The sequence below is a fragment of the Diadema antillarum genome, unplaced genomic scaffold, assembly GCF_040938485.1.
Source record: "Diadema antillarum isolate AM-2024a unplaced genomic scaffold, OU_Dant_1.0 seq00000772_RagTag, whole genome shotgun sequence".
In the NCBI taxonomy this organism is placed as follows: Eukaryota; Metazoa; Echinodermata; class Echinoidea; order Diadematoida; family Diadematidae; genus Diadema; species Diadema antillarum.
In genome coordinates, this window is record NW_027271661.1 from 141,273 (window position 1) to 163,138 (window position 21,866).

The window sequence follows — 21,866 nt, forward strand, 5'->3', positions numbered from 1 at the left end:
TCTATCTACAGTTGTATCTATCTGTCTATCTATCTACAGTTGTATCTATCTGTCTATCTATCTACCTATCTATCTATCTACAGTTGTATCTATCTACAGTTGTATCTATCTGTCTGTCTATCTATCTATCTATCTATCGATCTATCTATCCATTTATTCTATTCATCTATCTGTCTGTCTATCCATGATGATCCATTCATTGACATATGATTATGTATTGCTTGTTTGTTTATGTAGTTGATCTACTACATTTTATTGTGTTTAATAGTGATTCATATTCAGGCTTTTCTATGGAATCTCCAGTCAAAAATAGACAGCAACACACAATTGTAATGGAAATTAATGTAAGGAAAATGCTTGCGGTAACACTGATATGTGTCTGCACACAGGGAAACCCCCATATAACAAGCTCACTTACAACAAGGTGCTGCATATAATGAGATGAATGCCCTGATTTTCCATTACTGTATTCAGCTGGTATCTTTCTAGTATGTTTACAACGAAGCACTGACTATAATGAGATGAAATGGTGGTCCATCCATTCTTTAACAGGGTTTCCCTGTATGTGTATATGTTTGTCTTATATATTTTTCTCCAGTCCAACGTCTGTGTGAAATTACAAAGATGAAATTATTGCCACTGTTTGTGCTTGTATATCACGTGCATCTTTTGTGGTTTGCCTGTGCAGCAAGAGGTGGAGCATACCCACAATGCAGTAGACGAGGACAGGAAGCTGTACCTGCAGGCGGCCATCGTGCGGATCATGAAGGCGCGCAAGAAGCTGAAGCACAATATACTCATTCAGGAGGTTAGTGTGGGGAGTTTTTTTTTTTTTTTGCCTCAGAGAGATCAGAATCTGATGAACCGCTTGATTCTTTGTGTGCCATGTTCGCATGCCCAACTCAGTCGACGGCTTGCCGACTTCGCATATTTTGCTCAAACATAGGACTGCACACAAATTGATCGATAAACTGCAATACCAGGTTTGCAAAGTACACTGAAGGCATTACGCGTGATTCTATTCCACACACATGTAGCTTGTGGTGTGTGATGACTGAATAGCGGTGTTCCATTGGGATTTTACTCATAAATTCTGGTTTTCTGTTGATGCTGTGTCTTCAAAAAAGTCACGCCTCTCAGAATGATTCTTGAAAGCATGTGTAATCATGACTAAGAATGCAATTTTGTGTTAAGTTTTTGTCGTTAAGTTTTGAATACTGGCCATTGGCAGGAAAAATAGCCAAAGGTTTGTCATAAAATGTACATCACAGGAAACTAAGCCTGCAATGTTCTCTATAAACTTTGCTAAACTGCATTTTTATTGCATAAATGCTTTTTTAGAGATACATGGCTTTGAAAAACAGAATGTTTTCCAAAAGTGCTCATGCTGTGCAGTCTCAGAACATTGAGGCACATAAGGGCTTTGCATCATGGTACACAAAGAGTTATGTTTTTGTTATTATTATGTTATATGAATAGTTAGATTAGCAACTGCTTTGTATATATATAAAGAGGAATACACTTGTAGACTAACACTTACAATGTAAGCGCAAGCTGATATGTTTCAAAGTGAACCACGAAATCATTGGTGAATCTTTGCCCTACTCTGTATATGGTTGAAGTCAGGACTACCATTGGGGAAAAAAAGATGAACCAGCCTGTTTATTCTCGAATACATTCTGCCAGCAAGGGCTGAAGGACTGCTTCTTTTTTGTTTCATAATTTATAACTTTGAGTGGCTCTGCACTCTGAGCTAATAATGCACTAAGTTGAGGAATTTCTTTATGGCTTTCATGTCATCCCATTCAGGTCATCGGCCAAGCAAGGTCACGTTTTTCTCCTAGCATCAGCATGATCAAGAAGTGCATTGAGGCGCTCATTGACAAGCAGTACTTGGAGCGCACCCAGGCGACGGACGAATATGCCTACGTGGCGTAGGCGCGATAGATGGCGTTGTATCTCACCGGGAGCCTATCAGCGTGTCACACTTTGTAGATCCCTGGGGTGTCTTGTGAAGGCCTCGCCAGCAGCACTGCTCGCTTCTATACCAACTCTTATTTCCAAGGCTCGCCCCGGCACCTTTACCGTGCCCTCGTCCAGTGTCTGTGAGCGTGGGAGGAAACTAAACAGCTCACCTGACCCGTCGGCTCAGATGAACAATTGTGATTGCTCTTCACCCATCGTGCGTCGGGTATCATACATTTTAGCGATGTGCGTCATGTGCTTTAGTCGCTGCTGTCGGTACAGTTTTCACATTCTCGTCATGGTAGAAATCATTGTTTTTGGACAAGAGATGCAGTTCTCCTGTATAGTTCTGCTGGCCCCAGTGATGGCCACTTTGGAGGGCCCTTTAAGGGCTGCAGGGCAGTGCCCAAAAGGGCCCAAATGTGAGCAAATTTGAAAGATATTAATTTTCATGTCCTGATGTAGTAGAGCAAGTCATATCGCATTTAGATTCTCTGAGATGTAATAATATGAATTGTTTGTGACGGTGACAGTGATGGACTGATTGGGCACCCAGGGCTGGGTAAGAAGATTGGATTGGCCCCAATTGATAAAATGAGCACTTTCTTCTTCTGCTTTGAAATACATGATACAGTTTTCACAGAGCTTGGTAAAATCAGTCTAAATCTGTTTGAATTCAAACATTACCTTTGTTTCTGGATCCAAAATGTAGTACAGTCAGGGCACACTGTATTCAGGTAGGGTCAGAAATTTTGTTTTTGACAGTGGTGGTCCAGTTGGGTCCATTAGGAGTAACATGTTTGTTAGTTCACACCCCCTTCCCCACGGCTCTTGTTTTCCAAATGGTGATAATTTCATGCAAAAAATGCAAAATGTGGGAGTGCTGTAGATTTATGTTTTCATGTCTTCCCCAGTAAATTTAGTAGAGATTACAAATTGGTAAGATTTTATTAAATTTGGATGACAAATTTATGAAAATAATATGCACAACTTATTGTTGCTCGCCTGAAGCAATCGCCTGTAGCATTTTTTTTTTTCAAGCCCTGGCAGGATACAATGGAAACTCAGGAATAGATGGAACTTGATAATGGCCAGTGTGTATGAATCGATGCGAAACATCTGTACACTTGAGCTACTTGAGTAAGTACAACAACCCCAGGGGTGTTATCGAAAGTTTGTAGTGCATGATTATTCATTCATATCGGGGGGGGGACAACAACTGGAGGGCGTAGTTTGTGACCTCATTGCAACCCGCAAATGAGGTTTGAAAAAACAAAGACGAAACAAAAGATGCTCGTGTAGCCCCAGAGATGGGAAATTGTGAATAGAGAAGATGGAAAATTGATATTGTGCCTCTGAATTTCAATTGAAATCTGCTAGATAATCTTAAAGGACAAGTTCACCTTCATATACATGTACATAAGGATTGAGAGAATGCAGCAATATTAGTAGAACACATCAGTGAAAGTTTGAGGAAAATTGGACAATCCGTTCAAAAGTTACGAATATTTTAAGTATCTGCGCAGTCACTGCTGGAAGTGAAGACTACTACAGTGTATGATGTCACATGCGTACAACTATATAAGGAAAATAAAAAGAGAATTTCACAAAACTTTACTTTTTGAATAAAGTGCACATTTCTTCGACTTGCTACTGACGTATGTTAAGGGTAATATTATTCCCCCTGCCTTCTGAAAGAGAGAAGTCGAGTGTTCTTTTGTTATGTGAGAAAAATGGAAATATGTTGAATTTTCTTTATTCTTTCTTATATATCGTTGTACTCATGTGACATCACAAGCTATAGTACATTGTAGTCTTTTCATCCAGCCGTGACTGAGCAGAAACTTCAAAAATTCATAACTTTTTAATGGATTGTCTGATTTTGCTCAAACTCTCACTGATGTGTTCTACTAATATTGCTGCATTCACTCATCTCACAGGTCTATGAAGGTGAACTTGTCCTTTAAGTCTGTTGTTTCCTTCATTCATGAGGTGTCGGGTGTTATCTGCCACCTGATGTCACAATACCGGACGGGGACCTTCATAGTTGCGGAATATTCTCATTTTTGCCTCCCGCACCCTCCCTCCCCCCCCCCCCCCCCACCCCACACCCCCAACAAAAGAGTGCACATAGGTATTTTCATCCCTACTGGTGTGGGATCAATTTTGTCAGCTTTTCCTGCTGGGCTCTTATAAGGAGAAAAGTACCATCATGCTCTGTTTTCGATATATTGATTTTGATTGCACATTGCTTGCAGTTGCGTAAGAGGATGATTCCTTCAAATGCACTGAGAATGAAATATTGAAATTTGAAAATTAATTTCAGTCCAACAGAAAGAGAGAGTGGTTTTGAATGTGTTACCTGACACTTGAGAGACTGTGTGTGTTGAAGTAAGCAAAGTCACATTTATTTTTTTTTAGTGAAGATCTTCATCTGAAAAAAAAAGAAAAAAAAACCCACCTTAGGCGCACCTGGTAAAGTAGGGACTGCGAGCGACGGAGAGCGACACTCAGCGACGGGGACATATTGCGAGAACAATGAAGTGCGTCGCAGTATGTTTTCACTCCGTCGCTAAGCGTCGGTCAAAGCAGTACGCGCCATCATTTTGATGATACCGCGACGCTTGCCGACGCTTGCTGACACTTGCCGACACCCTCGAAAGAAGCTGTTGATTTTTTCTATGTTGCGTGACCTCCGCTCACGCAAGTGTTCGTTTTAATAGCGCCGACGTTTCGGGACATGGCGCTTGAGATGTAGCGAGATTTCTGAATGGTCACGGCCAGTGCTCAAATTGAATAGCGAGCGACGTGTCCAGACGCGCCTCTCCAGATTACAAAATGATGTTCGTGATAGCCCGACGATGAGCGACGTGTCCCGACGCTTTCCTTTGTCTCAACATTGGTTATGAGTTGATTTGCGTTTCGTTTGGCTACTGTAAAAGTGGTTTCTTTCGCGTACAGAAACTTTCGCGGTTTCCATCGGTGCCGACTTTTTCGCGTGTGTTTAAATTCGCGGTCGGTAATGACGGCGTTGTAACAACCCACGAGTTCAAAACGTAATTATGGGGTGTGATCTCACTGAACGGGGAACACTTTGAAAGTAGCGATCGAAGAGGGTTTATGAAAACACATGTAGGTCTACACTTAAACGCGAATGTATGCCTTAATTAGGCAGCTCCATACATGTAAAATTTTGCATGCATGAGGTGAGATCTTTTTTTATCTGTCAAGTGACTCAAGAACTAAATACAGTGTATTACGAAGTCGTCCTATTTCTCCCGTAGGAAAAAGTCAGAATGTTTGCCTTTACTTTTGGAAATGAACAGCGGCAACAATCGGCTCCGCAAGATGCTAAAATTAATGTCAGGTGTTTCATTTTAATTTTGGAAATGAATAATGGTAATTTCTTATGATACTAAAATAAATGTCGGATGTTTGTTTATACTTTTGGAAATGAATAACGGTAAGATTCAGCTCCATACGGTGCTAAAATTGATGTCAGATATTTGATTTTGCGATCGGAAATGCATAAGGATAACATTTTGCTCCGGAAGATGCTGAAATAAATGTCGAATGTTTGCTTTGACTTTCGGAAATGATTAACAATAATATTCAACTCCGTACGATGATAATAAATAAACGCCGCATGTTTGCTTTTACTTTCGAAAGTAAATAGCAACATTTGGCTCCAGAAGATGCTAAAATGACTATCAAATGATTGCTTTTACGTTCGGAAGCGAATAGCAGTAATATTCTGCTCCATACGATGCTAAAATAATTGTCGGATGTCTGCTTTTTAAATTTCGAAATGAATAACAGTAATATTGATTCATTAAAATTGATGTTTGATGTTTGCTTTGACGTTCGGAAATGAATAACAATTATATTCAACTCCGTATACGATGATAAAATAACTGTCTGATGTTTACTTTTATGTTTGAAAGTAAATAGCAATAACATTCAGCTCCGGAAGATGCTATAAATGCTGGATGTTTAATTTAACGTTCGAAAGTAAATTAGCGATAACATTCAGCTCTGGAAGATGCTAAAGTAAATGTTGAATGATCCCTTTGACGTTTGGAAATGAATACCAATAATATTCAACGCCGTGTGATGGTGAAATAAATGCCGGATGTTTGCTTTAATGTTCGAAAACAAATATCAATAACATTCAGCTCCGGAAGATGCTAAAATAAATGTCGAATGATCCCTTTGACGTTCGGAAATGAATAACAATAATATTCAATTCCGTACTATGATCAAATGAATGTCGGATGTTTGCTTATACTTTCGAAAGTAAATAGCAATGAAATTCGGCTCCGGAAGATGCTGAAATAAATGTCAGATGATTGCTTTTACGTTCGGAAGTGAATAGAAGTAACATTCTGCTCCATACGATGCTAAAATAAATGTTGGATATTTGCTTTTACATCTCGAAATGAATAACAGTAACATTCAGCTGCGTTTGATGGGAAAGTAAATGTCTGATATCTGCCTTGACGTTAAAAATGAACAACAGTAGGCCCTACTTTTCGGCTCCGTACGATGCTAAAATAATATTGTCAGATGATTCATTTCACTTTCGGAAGTGGACAGCAGCATATAACATTCGGCTCCGTATGATAAATAAATGTCGGATGTTTGCTTTTAAATTTGGAAATGAATATCAGTAATATTCTGCTCCGTACGATGCTAAAACAGTAAGAGATTGTTGCTTTTACATTAATTTTGGAAATGACTAACTGTATCAATCGGCTCAGTTAGATGCTGAAATAGATAGCGGATGTTTGCTTTCACGTTCGGAAATGAATAAGGATAACATTCAGCTCCCTAAGATGCTAAAATGAATGTCGGTAGTTTGCTTTTACATTTGAAAATGATTAACGGTAACATTCGGCTCCGTAAGGTGCTAAAATACAAGTAAATGTTGCATGATTGCTCTTACAATCGGAAATGAATAACGATAACTTTCGGCTCTTTATTGTGCTAAAACGTTAATGTCGGATGTTTTTAAAATGTCTGCAAATGCTCCCACTTTCTCATTTCAAACGTAAGATTTGACCACCTAAATAGGCATCAACTTTTAAGTAACTAACAGTGTGTGGGATTATTCCGAAGGTGCCTTAGTCTGAACACTCTTAATCCGGCACGAAATTTTATTTATTATGTATTTATTTATTTATCTATCTATTTGTTTATTTACTCATTTATCTTTTGAGTTTAACAACGATTTAATATCGACCCCCGTTTCGTTTTCGAGTCGACGATTCTTCAAAAAACGATTTCCCCCCCCCCCCCCCCCTTGTTCGTCAATTTGGGATTTACGAGCCTTCGGAATGACTGTAACTACGTTTATTTTTTTTTTTCAGTCGATTAGGGGATGGGGGGGGGGGGGGGTGATTCAGAAAATAAATATAGAAGGGAGTGAAAATCTTGAGGCAAGAAATACAAGTAAGTGAAATTCTCAGTTTGATATCGTTCATTTTTTTTTGCGTGATGTGTGTATTCTGGAAAGGGGGAAGGGTAATTCAGAAAAGAAATATATAGACGGCATCAGGGAAAATTTTGAGGCAAGAAATCAGTTTCTCAGTTTGACATTGTTAATTTCTTTGCGTGGTGGTTATTATTCCAAAAAGAGTCGGGTATGATGATACCGGATAGGTGTATATACTTATATTCCGATGGTTCGTTCTTCCGTATCCGAAAAACGCAAATTCCATGTTTGTTACTATAGTAATCTGAAAGTGTAGTAGGGTTTGTTAATCCGAACATTTTGTGACATTCCGAAGGTTCGTTAATCTGAAAATGGGAAATACGGTTCGTTAATCTGAAAACGAATAATGTGGTCAAAAATTTGTTTTGTTTTCGGATTAACAGCATTTAGAAAACCAAACCTTCCTTCGTTTTTGAATTGACGAATCTTCAAAACAGCAACACAGTTTTGTTGTTGCTTTTATTTTTTTTTCGAATAACGAGACTTCGGAAATTGCAAACTTTCAAAGTAACGAACAGTTACGATTTTTTGTTAATCATTAAAGCGAGTAGTGGAGGATAATTCAGAAAAGAAATATAGACGGGAGGAATAATCTTTGATTGATGATGATGTTGGTCATGTTTCTGAATGTTTATAGAAAAAGGCTGAGTGATCTGAGTGATGGTGATGATAAGTTATACTAATGCGAGTGTAAGACAGCTTGCAGAACATACTTCTTTCCCTTCCGGCCCATGAATGGTGCAAAAAAAAAAAAAATACATACACCTCACAACAAAAAGAACCACGTGCTAGCAACCTTCGTAAAGTTAAATCTAGAAGTTCATTACCAGCAAAGGGGAAAAACACAACAGTAACTGAAGCAAAGAGATTGTGTATGCACTCTCTGGCATTTACGAGAAACTTGACACCCCACCCTTCTCCCCTCCTTGTGGAAAATTTCCACAAAACCAGGTGCCAGACCCAAGGTGCCAGACGAAAGAATGCGCGCACTGGAATAAACCGCGTGTAAATAGCCTGGAAATATCGATCGAAGAACTAGCTCATGAGTTGTCATCGCAAAGATCATGATTCTAATTATAGCCTTTCTTTTGACCGTTAGTAGAAATATCGAACAGTTTATTATTGTGTACTTAATTGAGTATTTTAAATGTTTACTGAACTACAAATTGTACAGGAAGGGATTGGTTACTCACAGAAATATACGAAAGGCCTCGTTTGCCCATACAAATTCACTACGAGTATGTGATGCAGCCACTACCGGGTTAGACAGCAAAATCCTGACAATTTCACGCTCAAAACTACGTATTACTTTGGAAAATTTGAAGGAACTTCACCTACGAACTGTGAAGTTATTTGGCTATCAACATTCGTTCGTTTTTGTTTTTTGTTTTGTTTTTGTTTTTTCCTCGTTTAAAAGACATAATTTCTTCGTATGGAACGTAAACTGTTTAGCGAACATCGTTATGGCAGACTTTGTGATATCAGTCAGGGGGAAAGAAACTGGAATAGTTAAGATGTATAGAATCCAATAAATAACATGAAAAAGCCTGTAAATAACACATGACTATGTTTTATAGTAAACAATAACTGAATATACCCAAAACATTTTGCATTGAAAGAAAGATATTATTCAGAGGGGTGAAGGTTCAGATGCGAGTTTTTTCACTTTGTCTCCCTCTACAAATTAAATTTGTTAAGATCGCAACTGCTGATCTGTAAATCAACAAACATGTACATCTGAACTTACTCGTTGCCCTATTGTGATGTGGAGCGAGTTTTACCTTGCATTTTAAAAGGCGAGTTTTCTTTCTGTTAAATCATCCTCAGTAACTGATCTCTGCAATATTAATGTACGAGTAGGCCCTTTAGCTTCTTACTTAGTCTAAACACGATTTCAGTCGATTTTGCTATTAACAGTTCAAGTTTTTGCGTTTGTAAACGGCATTCACTGGTGCTTGCTTGTTTGCTTGCTTGGTACATTTCTGTCATGCGGCTGGCAGTTCGTGACTTATATTTTCCACCTCTCTTTTACGGTCAGCAACGATTTGATAAACAAATTCATAGGGTTCATCAACAAGATGGTGCACATAACGTGATACAATGCGTATTCAGCACATTGGCGTGGTGGCGTAGAAAATTAATGAACAAGCACTAATCTGTCTTTTTTTTACGCATCGCACTGTGTCTTGCAAGGAAGGTGTCTCAGTGACCCCCTACACCACAGACATTCAAGTACAGTGTACAGAGTAACTTTGATCAGAGACAATTACGGCTTGCCGATTTCAAAACAGAATGTCCACGCCACGCCTCGTGCGAACAAAAGACGGATTAGGAGGCAACTCATTCACTAACTACCCAGCCCTTGTCGCTGCATAGAATTGCACTGCGTCTGGTCAGGCTTACTAGCAATTCCCTCAGAAGAAGGTGACGGGCACTCTCCACAGAACTCTAAAGAAGTTCTGTGGCACTCTCTCGTTTCGGGACAATTATTTTGTGATTGAAAAAAAAGAAGATTTTTGGGAATGAACTGGATGATAACACATTTGCTCCTGCGATAATTGTTCTTGCATGTATTTTGTGCATGTGAAAAAGCGTTCGAACTTTGTTTCCAGTGTCCCGTGGAAACTCGATTAGGCATGAGATCCTGATGTAACAAAATAATACCCGATATAACAAACTAATTTCTCCGGTCCCAACGAATTCATTTTCTGTTTTGTATTGTTTATTGTGTACTGATAAAGATTACAAAGAACAAAATATGTCTGTCTCAAGATCTCGTCATAGCGAGTTGCCACGTGTTGACTTTGTATAATTTTCGCGTGGTGTTCGCTGCTGCAAACTTCGGCGAGGGCCTTTACTCATTGTTTTATTTCCTCTGTTTCTCATACCTCGTTTGGTACGATTTCTTTTGTTTAATGTCACTTTATTCGTTCCCTTTGTTTCGAAGTACCGGTATGTAAAAATTCTTTCAGGTGTCTCTCTGGTTACAGCTCGTTATTCCGAAGGTTCGTTATTCCGAAGGCTCTTTATTCCTAAGATTTGTTATTCCGAAGGTTCATTGTTCCGAATTTCAGATTCGGATTAACCAATCTTCGGAGTAACGAACCTTCGGAATAACGCCACAAACTTTCGGATTAACGAACCTTTTTCATTTTCGGATTAACGAACCTCTAGGTATAGGGAATTTGCGTGTCTGCGTCTGATTAACGACCCTTCGGAATAACGAACCTTCGGAATAGCGAACCTTCGGAATAACGAACAGCACCCGTCTCGGTTACTGCACATGTATTTTCGTAACGGCGATTTCTCCAATTTGCTGTAGTACTGCATATTTCGAAGGAAGTTCGATCCCAGCCTCTTCGGTGTGCTGTGTGATATTTTGTAGTGTTTGTGTTGTTGTCTGAGAGGTTGTTGGTACTTTGTGATTAGTTTGCTTAAGTGTTATCTCGAGTGATGATGGTGGTCGTGTTCCTAATTTTGATACGAAAAGGGCCAAGCGATGGTAATGATATTACTGATGCTGGTGTAAAAGACAGCTTGTTGAGCTACGTGTCCTCCGTCTGATTTCATTTCTCCCTCTTTCACTCTTCTTCTCTTCCCATGAATGATGGGAAAAATACATACACCTCACCTTCGTTAAGTTAAAACTAAATGTTCATTACCAGCAAAGGAAAAAAAAATAAGGGGAAAAACACGAACGGATTGTATGCGGTCGAACCTTATTTAATTTTCGAATGAACGAACCTTCGAAATAACGAAACTTCGAAATAACGCCACAAAATGTTCCGATTAACAGACCCTTTTTCATTTTCGGATTAACGAACCTCTAGGCATAGGGAATTTGTGTTTCGGCATGTTACGACACCGAGATAACAGTCCATGTGAGCACCTCTCCAAGTTTACAGCCAAGGGACTTTGAAAGCTGTCGTGCGTGTCTGTGGGTGTTAAGGTAAGTTAGTAATCGACGCTGAAAATTATCGAAGAGTCCGTCGACGTTCAATCGACGAGGGAATTGCAAACCCAACGGCTGCTTATAAGGTACCACCAAGATAGGAAAGAATGAATTTTATGAAAACCAAAACAAACGAATGAACACGAGTGTGAGCGCTGGTACCAAGGTATGTTGTGATACACATCGATAATAACATTTTATTGGTGATGCAGTTATGTTCCCTATCTATATACATTACTTTTTTGTCTTAATACTAGATGAATGATGATACTGTTGATTCGTGAATGGACAGAGAAAAATAAATCGTGATGAATGAACAGTCACTGATGCCAACATGTGAATGTCCAGACCCCCTTCTTTGATGAACATTTTAAACCTTTTCGTATTTAATCAGTGTGTATATAAAGACGAAATTTAGACGAAAAGTTTAATGACATAGGTTTAATACAGAATTTAAAACTGCTGTCATGAATGTGACAGCTTTGTAGAGCAGATCTATATCAGCAAGATGATGTTCTCTCTTTGAAAACAATGGTTTTACCAAGAATTACAAACAACGCACCAACGCGCGCTGGAAGATTAAATACTACGTTAGTATGCTTCATGATGATGACTACAATCGGCCTCGTATCTATACTTGCCACTAAATACAACTGTACTTAGTGGGTGCTGTTCGTTATTCATTATAAAGTAAAGAATGGCATTATAAAGTACAAGTGTATAAAGAAATTCGGCATTTTATATCCTTAACTTTTCCACAGCTGCGTGCAGTCACCAGCTGTCCGAAATACTTCCACAATCCCCTTTTCCGTTTCTCTGTCCAGCGTGCAGGCACTCTCTTTATTTCTTTCTTTCCCTTCTTCCCTTAAATGTGTGTGTGTGTGTGTGTGTGTGTTTTGTTTTTTTTTTGCTAAGGGTATTCCTTTCAATCGTATCCCCCTCAGTTTAGTCATGCCATGTTGTTGTGTCTCTGTTCTTTGTTTCATTTTGTCTTATTTCTGTATTATGTACATGTACTTGTACTTACAACAAGTATTTTTGAAGATATTTTAGAGTGGTCCACAATCTACAAGCAATGCTTTTTAGTGGACCCCTCAGTTCTCATTTTTTTATCCTTCAAACATAACTTTGTAATTCCAGTATGTGTGCATATCTTTGCAAGTTTGTTGATTACCATTGATTGTTATACTTTGTAATGTATATAATTATGCTTATGATTGAATTTGAGATTTACTTTGTGTTATGTTTTGTGGAATGAAAGAAAAAAATGAAAATGAGAATGAAATGAATCAAATCAAATCAATTCAAAATTCAGAAGCTTCGCTATTCTGAAGGTTCGTTATTCCGAAGGTTCGTTAATCCGAAAATGAAATTCGGGAATAACGAACCTTCGGAATAACGAGCTATAACCTACTTAGTAGCACGTAAGGGACTATCACAATTTGCTGAAGGTCTCAAAGAACGCATTTAAGAGAAGAAAACGAATCACGTTTTACTTCCAAATCTGTAGTATTTAGAGTAACTTTACGCTTCATTAAGACATTGTAAGATAATGATTAATTTTCTCTTCTTTGTTTGCCAGTACAGTTTAGCGCTTTCTATTCATTAAAAAACAGCAGTCGCCATATCAGAGAGGGACTCCTCGGGACGCATGATGACGCAGTTAAGCAGAAAGCAAAATAAAATGTGATGTGTGTATGCTGTGGCGACGGACATCCAGTCGCTGGTAATCCAGAATGCGTCCGGCATGCAGGCATTCTCTACTTCATTCCCGGTCCACGCATTCTGCCTGCACTGAGAATGCCCTATTGTTACTCCCCTCAGCCTTGTGAATAGAGGCATTCCGTCGTATTCCGAGAATGGGGATTATGAAATCCTCTATTCAAGGCGTCCGGAATGCGTCCGAGAATGCAGACGCGTTATACTGAAACCATTCATTCACGAAGAATGATAGCGGCCTCGTGCACCTCTACTATTGTCTTTGACCTTCAAAAGAACTACACGCCGCCCTGTTGCGTTGTGAGAAAGAAAAGTCGCGCCATTATACACGTTGTGTTTCAGTGTGAAAAAAAAAAATGAGTGAAAGTGTCTCTGGAAACTGATTTCTAACACAGAGATTTTGTTTTTATTCGATTTTCTGTATTGGTATGTTGGTTAATTTGTTTTTTTACGATATAATACTCGTCGCCTAAAATTGCGTTTCGTACCGCAGTTCGATACATTCGTATTTTTTCTTGCCAGATTGAGACGCCAACCCTGTTGCTAGGAGGTACCTACCAGGTATACCGTCAGGTCTCGATACTAGTGGTGGCCCGGGGCCATCAAAAAACGCACGTCGGGCACCAGAATTTCATATACAAACTGTATGAAGATTTTGGTGGACCGATCGGGCCACCAAGAAAAGTCGGATGTTTGCCTTTATACTTTTGGAAATGAACAGCGCTAACAATCGACTCCATAAGATGCTAAAATAAATGTCGGATATTTTGTTTTTATTTTCGAGAAATGAATAACGGTAATATTCGACTTTATGATACTAAAATTAATATCGGGTGTTTGCTTATACTTCTGGAAATGACTACAGTAAGATTTAGCTTCCTAAGGTGCTAAAATTTATGTCAGATATCTGATTTTGCGTTCGGAAATGAATAAAGATAACATTCGGCTCTGGTAGATGCTGAAATAAATGTCGCATGTTTGCTTTTACGTTCGAAAGTAAATAGCAATAACAGTCAGCTCCGGAAGATGCTAAAATAAATGTCGAATGATCCCTTTGACGTTCGGAAATGAATAACAATAAAATTCAACTCCGTACGACGATGAAATAAATATCTGATGTTTGCTTTTATGTTCGAATCTGTAGCAATAACATTTACCGCCGAAAGATGCTAAAATAGATGTCGGATATTTGTTTTTAATTTTGGGATATAAATAACGGTAATATTTGACTTTGTATGATACTAAAATAAATGTCGGATGTTTTCTTATACTTTTTGGAAATGAATCACAGTAAGATTCAGCTCCGTACGGTGCTAAAATTAATGTCGAGTATTTGGTTTTGCGTTGGGAAATGAATAAGGGTATCATTCGGCTGTGGAAGATGCTGAAATAAATATCGCACGTTTGCTTTGACGTTGGGAAATGAATAATAATGATATTCCACTCCGGACGATGGTAAAATAAATGCCGGATGTTTGCTTTTATGTTCGAAAGTAAATAGCAATAACATTCGGCCCCGGAAGATGCTAAAATAAATGTGGAATATTTCCTTTAACTTTCGGAAATTAATAACGATAATATTCAACTCCGTACGACGATAAAATAAATGTCACATGTTTGCTTTTACGTTCGAAAGTAAATAGCAATAACATGCAGCTCCGGAACATGCTAGAATACATGTCGAATAATTTTCCTATCTGTAATTTGCCCGTTTGCTTCATGGTTGTGAGGGTAGCTCGTTAGCCACGCTGGTCTGTAATTTCATAACAGCCCTGTCGCTTTAAAAACGCTTTGTAATACATTATAGGTCCTGCAGTATAAGATCAGTAACTTGTAATCATTCGTAGTGACGTAGAATGCGTTTGTATTGTAGCATCAGCACTGATTTTCATATTATTATTCATATCAGTTCAATTCTGTTTGATCCAAATCCGGTTAATTTCACATGATCGGCATTTGAGGACAATTTATGGAACTGTGCAAAAGTATAGGAGACAACATGCTCAGCAGACGATTCCTCCTTTTGATTCCCCTCTCCCTGTCTCATTCCCTCTCAGCTCACTTTGATCTTTCCTCTCCCCAGCCCACCCGACAAAGAAGAAGTTCGGTACAATACAAAAACAAAAACTAAACTAAACTAAAACTAAAACAAACAAACAAAGGAACATGTGCTAGCTGAATAAATGGGAATGATACCTATGCCCCAGCCAGGCAAAGCTTGTGGAAATTTCCATGAAAGCAGAGTGGATCAATCAATAAGTTAGTGTTGCCTGCCAGCAAAGGAATGCGCGTATGCATTCCTTCACACCCCACCCTTGTTGTAAACCACGTGTAGATATCAATTAGACAGTCTGGCCTGGGAGTGGGAGTGAGCCAGGGACATGTCTCTAGCACTAGTCTTGAGTAAAAGCCCCTTTTGAGTTCCTGTAAACGTCATATGATACTGTTTTGTCTTTCTTTTCGCCTAAAAAAAAAGCATATAGCGAACAGACCTCACCTCCCTGATATCATAAATGTTCACGTAGCCATGCAAAAGGATTGATTTATTCCTTCTCGGCGAAAACTGAATTAAATGTCCTTTGATAGAAAATTCGAAATCTAGCATGCCTGTATAAAGACTACCTTGGTACCTTCGCAATACCAGGCCAGCTAGAGATCCAGCCACATGTTCGATCGTTGAGAGCTAGCGAAGGAAGCAAAACGGTGAGCTAGTAGCGTCATGTACGTATACAAAATGCACCTCATTGGTGAAAGCGTGGGGCTGATGGAATGCATGCTAGAAGACAAAGGTTGTGAACCCTGGTAAATTAATCCTGTTGGTAGTGTTACCGTTAGGTTTTAACAGACAATAGAGAGATTAGACAAAGTCACCCTTATTGTTGATGCATTCTCAGTTTCATTCCGGAATGCCCGGCTTATTTCTAGGCCCTGTTAAGCTGAGCATTCCCAGGCGACGGCCGGAATGGGTATAGAATGGGCGCATTCTCGAGTGCATGCCACTGAGATAAAAGGTACAAAGTGTATTCCGAACGCATTCTGGAATACCAACGAGTGGATGTCCGTCGTGCCTTAAAATGACAGTAACAAAAGTTGTTGGGACCAGGGCTCGCTGGCCCTGTGAGAGATTTGACTTGCAACTGCAAATAAGTAATACAGTTTTGCCTGAAACTGTGCGTTGAATTAGAAACAAATGCAAATTGGCATTGGATTCGTCAAGGTTGCGTTCGATATTTTCCCTACGAAATCGAGCGTCCGCTTAGCAATGAACTTGCTTGTCGCTCTCGGGCGGGAACTTGCATGTGTTGATGCTTTACCTCTCAAAACTACTGAAATTTCCCAAGCTCAGTGCTTAGATTATGTGCACTATACCACACGCTATATTATAACACAATACTTAATGCGTATCGGGGATTTTCGGAACGATATCGGGAGTTGTAGCGAACGAGTAGCGCGAAACAGTAAATTCGCGATTTTTGTAAGCATCGGGCAGCAATTCTACCTTCATACTTAATGCCGAATTTGGTTCGAAACTGCACTGCTGAGGAGCTGAATCATGTCAGACTTCATTTCTGTAACCTAGAAAATCAGTAAGTGTAATTTTCAGGTCAAAACAGTGCGTAGCCCCAAACCCTGTTCTATTGCTGATGGCTTCTCCGCTTCGTCTGCTAGTAATATGTAGCACTTTCTATTCCATTTGATTAGCGAAGGTTGCGTTCGATATTTGCCTATACGGAATCACGCTTCCTTTTAGCAATGAACTTCCTTGCGTTTAAATGAAAATTTACGTACGGTGCGGGGACTTGCATTTGATGTTTTAGCTCTCACAAGTCACAGCTGTGCTTCATAAAATTTCATCTCAAGCCCAGGGCGCAGATTGTGTGCCCAAGTATACTCGGACGCTGCACTACGTACACGCACGCGTATCGGAGATTCGTATGAGTAGCGAGCGAGTAGCGCGAATTAAACGGTAAACTCGCGATTTTTTAAAGCATCAAGCAATAGTATATTTATGGCATTTCCTCCTTAATACTAATTGCCGAATTTGGTTCGCAGTTGCATTGCTGAGGAGTTGAATCATGTCACAATTCATTTCTGTAACCTAAAATACATTAATTATTTTGCACATGTATCAGTAAGTGTAATTTTCATGTCAAAACAGTGCGTGGCCCCAAATCCTGGATTGCCGATGGCTTCTCCGCTTAGCACTAGTAGTAGCACTTTAGTTTTCTATTCATTACGAAACAATAGTCGCCATTCAACGAGGGACGCCTCGAGACGCATCGGGACGCATCGGTAGGGTAGAGGGAAGGAGCTTATTTCGCGGACGCAGCGAGACGGCCACCAGGTAAGCTCCTTTTCGTACATGCAACGGTCCACTTGTGAGGGCTCGTCTTTTACAAGTATACTTGGGAGTTAGCCGACGCTTTGCGACGCTCGGCGGCGCCCGCCGACACGCAGTCTAAACTAGTGACTGTACGCCGTCGCTAACCGTCGCTGGGTGTCCTTTGACGTCGGAAATTGAAAGAAATTTGCAGAAGCGTCGCACCGCGTCGCTCGCCGTCCCTAGTTTACCAGGTGCGCCTTAACAGCCTTAATCTCCCCGTATTATTCATCCTGAGAGTGTAGCTATCACCTGCCTCATCAATAAGTTACTTTGTAATAGTACTTTTCACAAACAACAAACGGTAATTACTACTAAATATTCATGTGCAGAGCTGAAGTCGTGCTCAAGGAATGTTTTTGTGCTTGTACAACTTGTAAATGTATGTGTGTTCATTTGCTAGCCTGTTTGATTTTTACTTTTCGAAAGGGTGCTCCTTCTTTTGCATTGTGTGGTGTACACAGTTACTTCATGCGTGAATAAGGACTGATCATAAAAGAGGAAAGGGAGGGGCAGGGGTAGGGTTGGTTTCCGTGGCATTGCCCATATATGTGATGTTCAACCTGTTTGCTTTTGGGAAGGCTGTTTTGCAGTTTGTTTTCAAGGACCTCTGCCTACTCTTGTGTGCGCTCTAGCCAGTAAGCCTCACCTGCAGTTGTAAAAGTCACTGCCAACATCTCCAGGTTTTTTGGCAACCAGCCCTACATAGACAGGGGCTATCATTTTGAGCTCTTAAAGGGACTATACAGTGCTGGTTGAGGTGTAGATTCATGGTTTTAACATTCCTAAGTGAGATAATGAAAAACCTCTTATGAAATATGAAAGCGCATGTAAATTTAAGAAGGATTTAACGTTTATTTGATGAAAATTGGTTTTCAAATGGCTGTGATATCCAAAAAAGTGATAATAATAAAAGACTACATGCCCCAACTTTATTAGGATCTCTTTGTTTCACCTTGTTTTTGGATATCTCGGCCACTTCAAAACCGATTTTCATCAAACAAACTTTTGATACCCCTTAGAACTGCATGCTCTGTGACATCTCATAGAGTGGTTTCTGAATATCTCGCAAAATGTTAAAAGCTAAATCCTCACCTCGACCAGAACTGTACACACCCTCTAAAATTGCTGCAGTATTTGTTCCTCCCGGAGTCAGGTGGTTTCAGCAGGTGCATCTTGCTCTCTTATTCCCAGAGTTTGTTTAGTTTGCTCTGTTTTGTTTCTGTTTGTTATGCCTCCGCCACGAAGTGGTGCCGGAGGCATTATGTTTTCGGGTTGTCCGTCCGTCCGTCCGTCCTTCCGTCCGTCCGTCCGTCCGTCCTTCCGTCCGTCCTTCCGTCCGTCCTTCCGTCCGTCCGTAATGAATTTTGTGGACAGGGTAACTACCAAAACCTTTTGAGGTATCCTAATGAAACTTGGCATGTATGTGTATTAGGGGGTGAAGTTGTGCCTATCAACTTTTGGGTGCACATGCTCAAGGTCAAAGGTCAAAAGGTCAAGGTCAAATGCTTAAAATTTTATAATTTCCCCCATATCTATGCAATGCCTGAAGATATTTTCTTGAAACTTAGTGTATACATGTACTACCCAATTAAGATTCTCTGGTGAAAGTTTGGGGTCATGAGGTCAAAAGGTCAAAGGTCAAAAGGTCAAGTAAAATGTTAAAATTTCACTTTTTTCTCTGTATCTTGGAAATTGTTCAAGGTATCTTCATGGAACATAGTGTATATGCATCTACTGACTGGCAGTGGTTATCTAGGGAATTTAGGGTTCATGGGGTCAAAGGTCAGGGGTCAAAGGTCAAGGGCAATACTTCAAAATCTTACTATTTTCCTTATATTTATGCAATGCCAGCAGGATATTTTTTTTTTTTTAAACTTGATGTATGCATGTCTAACCCAATAGAGATTCTCTGGGATTTTTTTTTTTTGCCAAGAAGGTCAAAGGTCAAAAGGTCAAAGATCAAGTGAAAGTGCTGAACTTACTTTTTTTCTCCATATCTCGGAAGTGGCTCAAGTTATCTTGAAACTTAGTACATGCTGAATTTATGTATGTTCTGCCTGACAGTGCTTCTCTTATAAATCAAAGGCCAGATGAAAATGATAACAAATTACTGTTCAATACAGAAATTGCACTTTTTCTCCATACCTTGAAAATTACTCAGTGCATAAACTTATGAAATGGTCAAAGTCAAGTTAAAGTTCTTAAATCCCCAAGTACATGCTCTCCAATTCATCCAATTAAACATAGGTCAAGGAAGGTAAACATTCAATACATTTGTGACAAACATGTCATTTTAATATTTTGCCAATTTTGTGAAAATGTAATCACACATTGTCCACATGTACTATAGACCTATTAGGAGAATCATGCATTATGGCGGAGGCATACCAGTCGCCATAGCGACATTTCTAGTTTTGTTTTTGTTTTTTGTTTTCTTGAAAAGGAGAAGGGGGTTCTGCCACATCCTGGTAAAGGTAACCTGTATGCGACAATCAAGGCAAATACCCGCGTAAGAGGGTACCCTTTATGTCATACAATGTCTGCCATAAAACTAGAGTCTGTGAGTGTGTGTGTGTGTGTGTGTGTGTGTGTGCGCGTGTGTGCATATGCAAGCATATTTTTTATCATTTATTTATAGCCTTCTAGTACCCTTCATAGTCCCCTAGGCCAACAGAGCCGTCATTTTGGCTGTATTGTGTAGTACTCAGAACTCTTTCTTGAAGGTGTTTGGCACGTACTGGGTGCTACATTTCCGTGGATTGTTTGCCATTTGTTTTGGGTTCATATCAGTCAGGATGTAAGGATAAGTTACTGGAATAATAAGCAATCATGTGATAACATCGGTTTGATGTTTTACTTTGAAGGGTCATGTGATTGTAACGCGAACCGATTGCTGGAATCTACTCTTGGATGTTATTTGTGTCTTCAGCTGATACTTGTTATGCTATCCTGTCCTTCTGAGGCCATTTCTTTCAAGAAAAGGCTACTTCAATCCATAATCATATTCATCAACTTTAAAGTGAAGGAGCTAATAATTTTTTTAAAAGTTTTTTTTCTCAATGAAAATGATGAATGCCTTTTGTAATGAAAAATTACCAGACGCCTTCTAGGTATGACATTGATAAGCCCTGTGCAGTTACTCTCTGCTATGCCAACACTGTATGTTTAAATGACATTAATTCATGTCAGACCCACTCCTCTTTAAACATGTCATTGATGTGCAATGTCAATACATTGTGAGTTTTACTTTTGCATGATTTGGCTTTTCCTTGCCTTACCTCCCGACGTGCCATTTAAGGCAATGTCTCTGTAATTGTGTAGACAGATTTTTCTCTTGTTCTTTTCTTGCTTTTATTTTTTGTTTTTCTATTTATTTATTTATTATTAGTTTTATTTATTTATTTATTTTTTTTTTTTGGGGGGGGAGGGGGAGGTGGCTTGGGGTGTACTTGTAGGAATACTAACTGGTTGGATCTGCTTGTACAATTATAAGACTATTATTTCAAAATCTTTTCCACTTTTACCCCTGACGGTGAGGCTCATACAGCTACTGTACATGTATTTGTTAAAATCTTCTGTGCCACCACCACTCGAGTGTTCAGTAGAAACCACAACTTCTAAATAAGTACTTTGGCATAACATTTTTGTTGTTTTGTCATTTTTGTTTATGTTTATTTGTGCGCACCAGTGCTGGAAGTGCACTTGGCACAGTATCTCCAGGTTTATAGCATAGTTTGAGCTCAGACCATGGGGAAAACCCCCAGTTTTGCTGTTGGCAGCGAGAGCCCAAAGTAGAAAGAAGCCGTGAAGGATTCCAGATTTATTTTCTCAACGAAATTTGGGCAGTTGTGAACAGGAAATTCCTACATATTATGGCTTTGTTGGCTACCTGTAGCATAAAGAAAAAAAAAACCCAAAACTTTACAACTTCTCTTCAACTTCTTCAAGAAATTTCATTATCATTTAATCTCCTTTACGGGTATGAATATGTGGTGCGAGATGACTGTAAATTTTTTTTTTTTTTTTTTAATACAGTACCATACCATGTTTTGCCCATGTGATTGCCAAGCTTTGTTCAAATATGCAGGTTTATCTAACTCCGACACCCATATACATGTATACATTTGGCATCTCTTCGATTCAGACTGTGAACCAAGTGTGAAAATTGCTCAAACTGTGAGCAGGCTCTAGATTCGGACTGTTGGCCAAATTTCTCTTTCTTTATTTTTTATTTAAATCATTTAGGCTGGTGTTTATGAAGGATCCAAGCCTATATTTGCATTAACTGTTAAAAGGAGAAAGAATATAGGCAGGCGAGTGATGCTGTGGGTGAAGTGTTAGGTTTTACCAAT

General features: G+C 39.3%; 1 protein-coding gene across 1 annotated transcript in view; it reads left to right on the forward strand.

The window, feature by feature from the left end:
* Positions 1-2,255, forward strand: part of LOC139738890 (cullin-2-like) — a 29,819-nt gene extending 27,564 nt beyond the window's left edge. Inside the window, exons 21-22 of the mRNA XM_071649521.1 lie at positions 689-808; positions 1,810-2,255. Of these exons, the coding sequence (XP_071505622.1) occupies positions 689-808; positions 1,810-1,938 (249 nt within the window). The 3' untranslated portion in view covers positions 1,939-2,255. The remainder of the gene's footprint in view (positions 1-688; positions 809-1,809) is intronic.
* The last annotated feature ends 19,611 nt before the right edge of the window (positions 2,256-21,866 follow it).